This window comes from Cydia splendana, chromosome Z (assembly GCF_910591565.1).
Source record: "Cydia splendana chromosome Z, ilCydSple1.2, whole genome shotgun sequence".
NCBI classification, from domain to species: Eukaryota; Metazoa; Arthropoda; class Insecta; order Lepidoptera; family Tortricidae; genus Cydia; species Cydia splendana.
In genome coordinates this window covers 33,895,127-33,906,044 of record NC_085987.1, presented here as the reverse complement: position 1 = coordinate 33,906,044, position 10,918 = coordinate 33,895,127, and the positions used below count along the sequence as shown (strand labels likewise).

Here is a 10,918-nt window from a genome sequence, read left to right as displayed (position 1 = left end):
TCATCATCCGAACACTCAATTATCTGAATGTTGGCGCGCATTTGCCGCTCGTTGTAGCTACGCATAAGTAGGTAACGTGTTGAAAAGCGTTTTGTTCGAACGTTTTTAGTCCGCTTGCGATAACCCTTTCCCACAGGCCACACCAATCTACAAGGTTTTCCCAAAAAATCCAAATATATTCTAATTAATCCTGCTTTGATGATAAATTTGAAGAAAAGTCACATTTCCCGAAAGTGCAATCGAATTTGAACCTTAATCGGTATGCTTAAGTTGAAATGTCTATTAGCACGTATGTGGTCGATAAATCATGTAAAAAGGTGCTGTTTTTAGGGTTCCGTACCCAAAGGATAAAAAACGGGACCCTATTACTAAGACTCCGCTGTCCGTCTGTCACCAGTACGGCTACCACCAGTTTTGACATTGACAGATTAACTCGCGTCTACGTAAATTACTTTCTATACATCTCGCTTGCACTAATATGCGAGTACGAGCGAGATGGATAGAAAGTAAGTTACTTAAACGTGAGTGAATATGTCAATGTTAAAACTGGTGGTAGTGCTTCTGGCTGTATCTCATGAACCGTGATAGCTAGACAGTTGAAATTTTCACAGATGATGTATTTCTGTTGCCGCTATAATAACAAATACTAAAAAGTACGGAACCCTCGGTGGGCGAGTCCGACTCGCACTTGTCCGGTTTTTTGTTTATTCTTGTTTCAATAAACCCACGGTTCGATTATCCGAACTAGTCTATTGTACTATGATATTTTTTGTGACTATATTCCTATAATATGGTTTAGGGTCCAAACATTTGTAAAGGGTGTGTCCGGCGACTGAAGTACACTCAATTTTAATTCTGGGTCAGTGACCAATGAATCTTTGTATTATCTATTATTGGACTAGAGATCAAATTATGTAGTTAACTGTATGTATACAATAAGGCTCTGCTAGAATGCTGGGCAAAGGGTGTGCTCGCGTATTGGCTTTCTATACTAAATCAGCCCCGGAACCAAGAATTCCCGGGATTAGCAAACGTAGACATACTCCCTCAAATCTCAGTCCCGGGAGCATTCTCCGCTCCGAGCGAATTAGCTCCGTGCATGACTGTGGCGCCGCCCTAGTCGGTGTGGGAAATATTGCTTATTTGATAGTTGGCAGCTGACAAATAGTGTGAAGATGTCTTCCCACAAAAGTTCATAAACTTCGCACAACAGTATTGACAGGCTTTCGCTGGAGCATTTTCGTGGGCGTGGATAAGGATCGCCTTCTATTGGCCTCCATGGTGCAGTGTCTACTGCACCCAGGAGGCGGGCACCCAGAGCGGCTCGGACTGGACACGCCAGGCGGCCTTGAGCAGCTGCGCGAGCGCGCCGGCCAGCTCCTCGTTCACGATCTCCTCGTCGAACATGTAGCCGTACAGGAAGTTGATGCGGTTCGACGACCGGATAATGTCGGACAACTCTTCCTCCTGTAATTATTGGTTGCGTTACATGAATACAATACAATTAAAAAAACTGATGTAAATTAAAAAACATTGCGTCTCGTATGCGCGCAACAGCTAGACAACAAAATAAGTCCGCAAAGTGAAAGTGATCACTTCCACAGTGACTCACTCTCCAGACAACCAATTAACTATCTATCGATGGCGGTGGCGGTAATTGCAATACAGTTCCAAAAGAAGTATTGTGCCGTGCAGCACCGTCTAATTCAGCGAAACTGTGGATATATGTGGCGTCCCATGCCTAAAGGGTCCTTATGCACATGGAGCATTGGAACCATTTACACCTAGACTAAGACACCTTTCTCTGGTAGAAGGCCACATATGTTATTGTCAAACTGATTTGGTGTAACCGACCCTAATTAGGCATACAAGTCGGGACTCATACCGTGAAGGCGCGGGAGCTCTCCTTGTCGAAGGTGGAGCGCGCGTGGTGCGCGGCGCGCGTGGCGGCGAGCCGCTCGAACGGCGGCGGCCGCACGAACACGATGTAGGGCCGCAGCCGCGCCGTGCGCAGCATCTTCAGCGCCTGCCAGTGCGGGCTCAGCACGCACACGCGACCTGCAACACAGCACACGTTCAAAGAGGGCGTGATACGATAATGATTCAAGTGTATAGGCCAATCTACTGGAACCAAAGTTTACCAGCAAGTTGTTACCAACGGTAACTACCGAGAAAATAATTCCCAGTTGTTACTATCAGCTCAATTTGGTGGTAACTAGAGGGAATTTTTATTTTCAGCTGTTACCACCAAACATTTTTTAAGTTGAATACTGACAAAATACTTACATAACATAAATATACAATGGGTTGTATTTTTTATGGGTTGGACACATGGACAGCCGACTCAGTTAACTGCTCTAAAAATAACAAATGTTATCGGTACAAGTATGAAAAAATAAAAAATACAAACAATAAAAAAAGTCACTTTTACACACATATTTTACTGAATCACCTGTCGACGAAAACATTCCCGCTAAGTGTTTGATAGCTACCGGGAATTCTTTCTCATTGGTTTCCAGTGGTACAATTTCCAGCTGACAACCAGTGGAAACTATTGGCTGGTAACAGGTGCATGGGTATAACCCGTACCAAATTAAACGAGAACAAGTAAGGGTAGACAATGGACATAGCGCACACATTCATTCATTCATTCTGTAATTCGTGCTTAGAATTCAACAGCTTATGTGGAGCATTCCATGAAATTGTCTACCGTTTGTTCCGTACAAACGCGAATTTTCTGCAGGTATAAGAGTTTCCTTTTCTATGACAAATAGTCTAAAATATGCACAGAAAAATAATTGCCTGCTTTAAATGCCGAAAAAAAAAGTCGCAACACTGGAAATAAAATGCGTTTGTACGGGACAGCCCGTGGAATGCTCCATGTACAGAAGCCAAGATTTTTCTTAAAATGTACATATCTACTATTATAATAACTTAGGTAGTGCTGGGCTGGTGCCCCTCGCCGTGCTTCACCTGAGTTGATGATGGTCTCGACGCTCTCCGCGGTGGTGCCGTACAGGTTGCCCTTGTACTCGCCGTGCTCGATGAACTTGCCGTCCGCGATGTCCTTCTCCATCGCTTCCCGCGTCACGAACATGTACTCTTTGCCGTTCTGCTCGCTTGCCTTTGGCGGTCTGGACGTGTCTGTAGGTGGAAGGAATATTGACTTCATTTGTTAAGAGTAGCGTAATAATGGGAAGGAAACTCTCAAAAAGACATTCCCAACGATACGGTCCTTAAAAATAGTTTTGTATGACGGGTAATTGAGTACCTTTTATTAATTTTTGCAAAATACCTCAATGTGGTGTTTCGAATTGCCCTTAAATGGGGATCTACCGGTTTCCGAAAAACCCTAAAATTTTAAAGTTGTTTTGTCGATTCGGTGTTTAGAATATTTTCAAAACGCAGAGCTCATGGTGGTTTACGAAGTCTACATCTAACAAAGCCACTGTGGTCAGAGTCAGCGACAAACGTGTACGGCCAGACTGTGATTTTATTGGTCTTGAGTAACTCACAGGGCACGGGAGTGACGAACTTGTCGGGGTCGGTGGCGATGAGCCGCCGGCGGAGCTCGTTGCGGCCGACGCCCGGCGCGCCCACCAGCACCAGCGGCCGCACCAGCCCCGGCCGCGGGTACAGCCGCGCCACCTCCTCGTATGTCGGTATCACCTACAAATTCAATATTTAATTTATATTTAGAGGCTATTTCGTGGCACTAAAACATTTAGTAGAGCAAACATTTGCTTAAGTTAGCTTAGAATTTCAATAACAATTTTAATGGTCTAAGAGATACGGTAATATCCTAATAAGGCCGACCTTCACCGATCTGACTACAGGAACAGGATGTAACTTATATTTTATAAAATAAAATATTTTCTTGAACATATATAAATATGGTTGCCAAAAGAAATCCGGTCAAGGCTATTTTTAAATATTTTTTTTTCTTTACCCGGATGCTTACCGAATGAACTAATACAGGTATTAGGTTGTCCAACGACCCTTTTGTCCTGTTGCAACACACACAGTTTGGACCCATTTTTATTAAATTTCACTTTTGTACTCATTTCTGTCTCATTTTTATTGTGCTATTTTATTTGTACTGTAATTTTCTTTGTTAGTGTTACAGATATTTTGCTTTTTTTTCTGTTATGGTGCTTGTAAATTTATATTGTGTGTTTTTGCAGCTGTCAAATAAATGATTTATCTATCTAATATCTTATCTATCAATACCTCGCGGTCGAAGTCGTCGTTCTCCGTGATGTCGTATATGACCTTTCTGACTTTGGGCACGGACTTGCAGGGCAGCAGCGCGGTACCGGTCGGCGTCGGCGAGCAGGGCGTCTGCGGCGCGCACTCCCCGCCGCCGCCCGTCGGGCTGCACAGCGCCGGCTTCCCTGTTCGTAACCATCGCTTTTATTCAGAGGTCACCCAAGAGGATAATTGACGATCCCTTCTCCATACCAACGCAGTCCCCATATTCCTCTCAGGATAATGACATTATAGAAAACATTTTTACACAATTTGCTGTTATTACCATAGCTATTGCCCCTTCATTTGACTTTTTTAGAGGCGACATACAAAATTCATATAAAAAATGAAATGTTGCAAACTTTTATAGTGATTTTAAAACCATTATAAAATCAGCGAACCGCGGTAGGCCTCCAGGTATTGTGTAAAGGGGCCAACAAGCTTCGCAAGCAATATAAATAGTATATAGCGATATAGGTATTTCATAATGCGACAGGCAGCAGTTTTAAATTCAATCAGTTATCTGTTATCTCTTAAAACGAAAATTGTTAGGTTAGGTTAGGTACTATGCCGTTCATACACGCTGATGTTTAGACTGGGTCTGTACCTGCAATAGTATGTTACACAACGAAGGCCGCAAAAATATCTGACACGATCTTATTTGTAGAGCCATAAGAGCGTGTCACATATATTTTTGCGGCCTTCGAAGAGTAACTTTATTGCAGGTGACTGTACCTATTTCCAACAATTTTGTTTTATGCAACGAAAGCTAAATCAAGTTTTTGCAACCGTTAGGTACCACGCAGACACGACTTAAAAAATAGGAAAGTGTATAATTTCTTAAACCTAATTAACATACCTACTCAATTAGGTTAGGACCTAAGTTACCTACAGAAATGCACCTAACCATAGGTACCGTTATATTTCCTTTCGATGTAAGATCAAAGAGCATTAGAGCCTGAGCTGAGCCCTACATATCCAATATTTTGAAGACATACCCCCTTATTCATAAGCGCGCTACGAAGCTCAATTAGCTAATAATCGTTTGTCTTTATCTGTCATTTTGACTTATGTATATGTATGAAAGGGATAAAACAGAATTTAACTAAATCAGGCCCGTAATTTTTTATGGATAAGGGGGATAGTGTTTATAATACGGTAATTCTTATGTCGGTATAAACCTGATCTGAACATGCCCTCGAATAATTAAAGCTGCGTAGGCGGCGCTAGTTTTAATAACACGACAATCGCATGGCTTCATGGGTACATCATAAAAGTCCTCGACGACATGACTAAGCGTTGCCTTATATGAATAATAATATGTACATATATTTAATAATGTATGTACGTACCTTCCATTGTCTGTGGGTCGGTTTGCCTTTCATGGATTATCCGACCTTCCTGCAAGGCCCTCGATGGTATTAGCCCGGCTCTCATGATCCGCTCCCCCTCCCGACGCGCTTGCCACCTAAAACGATAACACGTTAAAAAAGCTTTGAAAAAATTAAGTTGTCCATATAAAACAGCGGTCCACAACAGATTTATGTTAGATCTTTTACTACTCCAACTCACCAGTACGCGTCATCCTGTGATACGATGTGCAAAACGTCACCTTTCTTGAAGTTGAGCCCCGCTTCCTTGCAAGGGATATAGGGATCTTCGGCCGAACTGTAATTGAACAGGGCACGTACTCTCACTTTGCTCTCGCGCGAACCACCCTTACCGAAGGACGGCACCAGTTTGAAAGTTATCGTGCCTTCCGAGCTTTGCTGTAAAGAAATAATATTGTAAACTGATATCCACTCATCCATATAAAAGAAAAAACACTTCACAAAACAGTTTGAAATGCCACTTAAATTGTTCACAACCATAGTGCATATCATAACATAACTCCAAATGTTACAGAATACAAGGAATAACAATTAAAATTAGCCTCAAGACTTAAAAATCTTTTGTCGTAGAGGAGTTCCATTCTGGTCTTCGTGTGGCGTCACCAGTTCCATTTCAGCAAATTACACTATTTAGGTAAATGCAAATGCTTGGTTTATCGCTATAAGTATATTTATAAGAATTAAGGAGTTCCCTCGATTCCTTATGGATCCAATCATCAGAACTCAAGCTTGACAAAAATGTAGCTAACGAAGAGGACATATCGCCAAACGCGAACTATGCGCCGCTGAAGAGCTCCGTTCTGATCATCATCAGCAGTTCCACTTCATTAAATGTCACTTTTCTGAATGCAAATGCTTGATTTGTAGATGAAAATACATTACATACAACATACAACCGAATTGAGTACCTCCTCCTTTTGAAATCTTGAAGTCGGGTAAAAATCGTCTAGGTACTTAACGTATCTTACCACCGGTAAAACTTAATATTGGCCAAATAAAAACTGCTATTCTCGTAAATATAGCATGTTCTATGAATATAAATAGGGCAGTATGTGGTTGTGGTGTGTACCAGGATGGCGAGCACGTCGGCGGGCGTCTTGTTCTCGACAGTGATCCCGTTGACCTCGATGACCTCGTCGCCGGCGTGGATGAGCCCCGACCGGTCCGCCGCGCCGCCGTGCATCACGCGCGCTATCACGATCTTCCCCGTCTCCTCGTCTGTCTTGATCGTTGCGCCCTACACGTACGAGATCATTCGCAAATATAACACATAGAGCTTTTGTTCTAACATACACAGAAGGGCGCCCATTAGAAAAAGGAACAAAGTTGTTACTAACCGTTGGTGGTGCCTACATGCAAAGATTCATAGATTTGTAATAGTCTAGAAAAAAATCGACTTAATCGAATTAATTATAGCTATACATATATAAAGACTAAGTAAGGCATTTTCTGCATCATATGTTTAGATGATTGTTAAGGTAAAGCGAAAGTGATTAAAATAAGAATTAGTTTAGTGATAAAACTAAAATACCTAAATGTACGATATGATCATATAATAACAACATAAGTTGCATAAACATCTAGAGATAGCAGCTAATAAGTATAGAAATTGTAGACACTTGGAGAGCATGGGTAACGCACAGTCAAGCACTCTTATTTATCAACCAATTGGAACCTTTTCACAATGAAAATCCTACAAAATTCATGAGGGATTTCGTATAATTGTCGCTGTGACAAGGTTGAAAGTGATCCACAATTTAAAAAGCTTGACCATGTAAGGAATAACAACCAGACAAACAAAACGAAAGTATGTGAACCAAGTAGGTACAATCCACAAGCCAGGTATAAGTGAACAGAAAGCATCCAAATAAATAGCAGCTAAGTATTGGAATTAACTTACCACGATTGGCTCGGCACTCTGGGCTCCACCCTTGATAGAAAATATTTCTTTTCAATGTTTACCTTCCTAATTACTATTCACAAAATATTATGTTAACTACTGAGATAAAGGTAACAAGGCCAACTTTGTCATGTGCTAGTTTTTTCTAACATTTAATGAATTTAACCTGTAATCTTTAATCAATCACCTACTTACTGATCTTGTTGTTGGGTATGTTAGCTAATCAACTTTTATAACATAGCTGCTATTTCTAAATGAAATTAAATCTTAATAGTAAAACATATTTTACAGGAACTAGTAAACAGAATGCCAAACAATTTCAGTACAAAATTCGATTTTAATTAGTTCTTTTTAAAGGAACTCAGGACTTAGAAGGATATTATTATTGATCTTTATAGTGATGTGGATATTGATTGCCATAACTAGGTAGGTTTAGTTTTACTGATACAAATAACAAATAACTTGCTGTGTATAATTTATAGCAGTGATGGTGTGTTAGACATATATGTTGGTCAATCTTTAGCTTTCCTGCTCGAAGTGGGCAAATGGCTATAAATGAGCGAACTAGTGAAAACCCACCTTTATGGCCGCTCCACCACTGCTGTGTACTTTAACAGTTATTTGGTTGAGGAATTTAATTTCTGTGCCACTTCATATCTTGTCACAGTGGCAATATTATGAGATACCTAGCAGCTTGCATATTGGTTGTCATATACAAAGTAGCACAGTAAACAAGTTCTATGAATGGCACGCAAGTTCTGCCAATTCAATATTTACATGTTTTTCATACTTTATTTCAGATACTTCAAGAGTTTTTACACTGGGCTAGGTAAATCAAGTAAATTAAATATTAGAAATTAAATAATAATGGTAACCACTGTGGTAGAGATCAGTTACTTTAATTTCATAAGTTATCTGAAAACCTATTTACTGTAAGAACAGTTTTTTCTAATTAACGAAATAAAACAGAGGTTAAAACCTTCTTTAATTTATATTTTAGAAATAGATATATAATATATATAGTTTTAAGTTAATGTTACTTCTCTAAATATACTACCGACTGTAGTATACACCGTGTTTTTATTGAATTCCGTTAACTTCGGGGTATGGTTAAGTACGTTTAAGGGAACTATGTGGCATAGTTAATTTTCAAAAAAGAAAAATGTTTTTGCTTTTTTTTATAAAAAAATAGTTTAAAAAGTAATTAAATGTAGCATATAGCGTTGTTGTAACACGGGCATTACATTTAACTCAACCAAACAATTGAAATCTGTGACATATCAATATCATTTCGAACATCGATCGACCGAGATTGTACTTAAGTTTAATAGCAAACATATGAACTCATTCTAAACACTAATCAATATGTATACCGGCCCTAAGGCAAGTGTACACGCTTGTAGAGGCCTTATAGGAAAAAGATAAATTATTGATTATCTCCGAAATGGAGTTAATTAGAATACCGGTGTCTTTGAGAAAGTTACTTGATTTAAAGCGCAGGATACATTCCTGAGGAATGTACCCTTGAAATTAACGGAAATAAAAAAAAAACACGGTGTATGTATATGCGTACTATAGTACTCTCAACATAAATATTTAGTAGCAGATGAAGCAATGCTCTAAAAGTATCTGCCAACCTTGAATATGTTTCCAAATTTAATTTCAGTATTCATAAGACCCAGACCATATTTTGCAGTTTTAAATTATGAAAGTTATTGAAACATATAAAAGTCCAAAATTCTATTGGAATTTGTACTTGTAGTTATATTGGCAAGAGTGAAAACTTACATTTTAACACATTATAGAGTATTGCAAGATGATTAAAGAAATAATCAAAATTTTGTACCAGTGGTTCGTCACTCTTCACTAGTTGAACAATTTTGACTGTTTCTTCTTCTTCATCTGCATCTGATGGCACATCGGGGAGGTGGGGGTAGTAGTCTTTCTGCGCCACAGCATCATGTGTGCATAATATTGCCTGTAAAGAACGTATATTAGTCTAGGTAGCCTATTCAGTTTGCTAAATATCTGGGAGCTTTGCTCGGAAAATATATAATAACTCAAAAATGCGCGTTTTCCTAGAGATAAGACCTAGCTAGATCGATTTATCGCCCCCAAAAACCCCCATATAGCAAATTTCATCGAAATTGTTAAGGCTGTTTCCGAGATCTCCGAAATATATATATAAATAAACAAGAATTGCTTGTTTAATCGTATTAGACATTAAAAAAAAAAACTATGACTACCAACCTGAAAATGTGGTTTCTGTAATAGACTCAGAAGCTCTTGATATTCTTTGGAGACAGACACCACATTGCCCAACAAATCCAGAACTTCCAGTGTGACTTGCATAGCATTTGACAGCAGTGGGAAGAATTTGTCATCCTTTCCTTTTGCTGCAATCTTGTTGTGAACTTGAACTAATGCATGAAGCTGCTTCGACTGTAGAAGTTCACTCAAAAAAGCTACATCTTCACCACCTGATTGAACTTCCTTCAGTGAGCTCAATAGACGACTAAGTGCTTAAAATAAAGATATGTCACAGCTTAACTTTTTGATACCAATATTTTTTTATTTTTAATCAACAATGCTATTATAAAAATATTACCTGGGTCCCAGTTCTCAGATGGTGTATCCATATTTACATATTTATAAGTAGGTATATTTATTATAAAGAAGGGTTTGAAAATATTTAAAAAGGCATAACTTCCATTATAAAGCGTACACGTTAAAGTTAGAATGATAACAAGTAATTTCAAGCAATATCAAGTGTATAAAATTACATTCTGAATATCGCAGGACTTTATTGCGGATACACTTAAAGCACATATTTTTAACTTTTTAGTAACATTGCAATCTTTTAAGTCATAAATGCAATAAGAACTCTCGATTATTGCTAAGCTTATGATCTCACAAAAGCTTCGACTACAATAAAGCTTTGAGATTTACAGGTTTTTCATGAAAACTACATAATTCAAGTAACGATCTGTCAACGACAGTAGGTGGTAGACACTAAAGCGACTGGCGCGAGAGAAAATTGAAATTGAAAATCAATACAAATAGGACCGTTCCGTTTTACGCATAGTTGATACAATTCCACAATTTCTACGATTTTCTTTTCTTTTTTTTAATGCATTATATAGTCAAGCAAGTCAAGTTGGTCAAGCAGATCTTGTCAGTAGAAAAACGCGGCAAATTTGAAAAATGTAGGCGCGAAAGGATATCGTCTCGTAGAAAATTTGAATTTCGCGCCGTTTTCTACTGACAATATTTGCTTGACCATCTATCTATAAATGTAATTTTTAATTTGCAATGAAATCGTACTTTTTATGAAATAAAAATTCACAGGAAACCTAAATTATTAAAAATATTGTGAATA

At 38.8% G+C, this 10,918-nt stretch overlaps 1 protein-coding gene across 2 annotated transcripts; it reads right to left on the bottom strand.

Annotated features, from left to right (window-relative positions):
- Positions 1-1,275: 1,275 nt before the first annotated feature.
- On the bottom strand, positions 1,276-10,484 carry LOC134804534 (MAGUK p55 subfamily member 7). 2 transcript variants are annotated; one of them, XM_063777626.1, is made up of 12 exons: positions 10,148-10,484; positions 9,790-10,061; positions 9,386-9,517; positions 7,540-7,569; positions 6,709-6,876; positions 5,821-6,017; positions 5,601-5,716; positions 4,231-4,394; positions 3,516-3,669; positions 2,974-3,144; positions 1,886-2,058; positions 1,276-1,467 (listed from the first exon to the last, which is right to left on the bottom strand). In XM_063777626.1, exons 1-12 carry the CDS (start codon positions 10,176-10,178, stop codon positions 1,291-1,293), a joined length of 1,785 nt encoding a protein of 594 aa, XP_063633696.1. In that variant the 5' UTR covers positions 10,179-10,484; the 3' UTR covers positions 1,276-1,290. The 2 variants fall into 2 exon arrangements, with proteins under 2 accessions (XP_063633696.1, XP_063633697.1); XM_063777627.1 differs by lacking the exon at positions 7,540-7,569 and having other exon boundaries at positions 10,148-10,483.
- Positions 10,485-10,918: the final 434 nt, after the last annotated feature.

Bases quoted from the DNA above. Each gene is read 5' to 3' on its own strand.
- LOC134804534 (XM_063777626.1), bottom strand. From the start codon at position 10,178: ATGGATACACCATCTGAGAACTGGGACCCAG. The intron at 6,877-7,539 runs GTAAGTTAATTC...TCGTACGTGTAG, and splicing joins AGAGTGCCGAGCCAATCGTG to GGCGCAACGATCAAGACAGA. The intron at 3,145-3,515 runs GTGAGTTACTCA...TTCCACCTACAG, and splicing joins GTTCGTCACTCCCGTGCCCT to ACACGTCCAGACCGCCAAAG.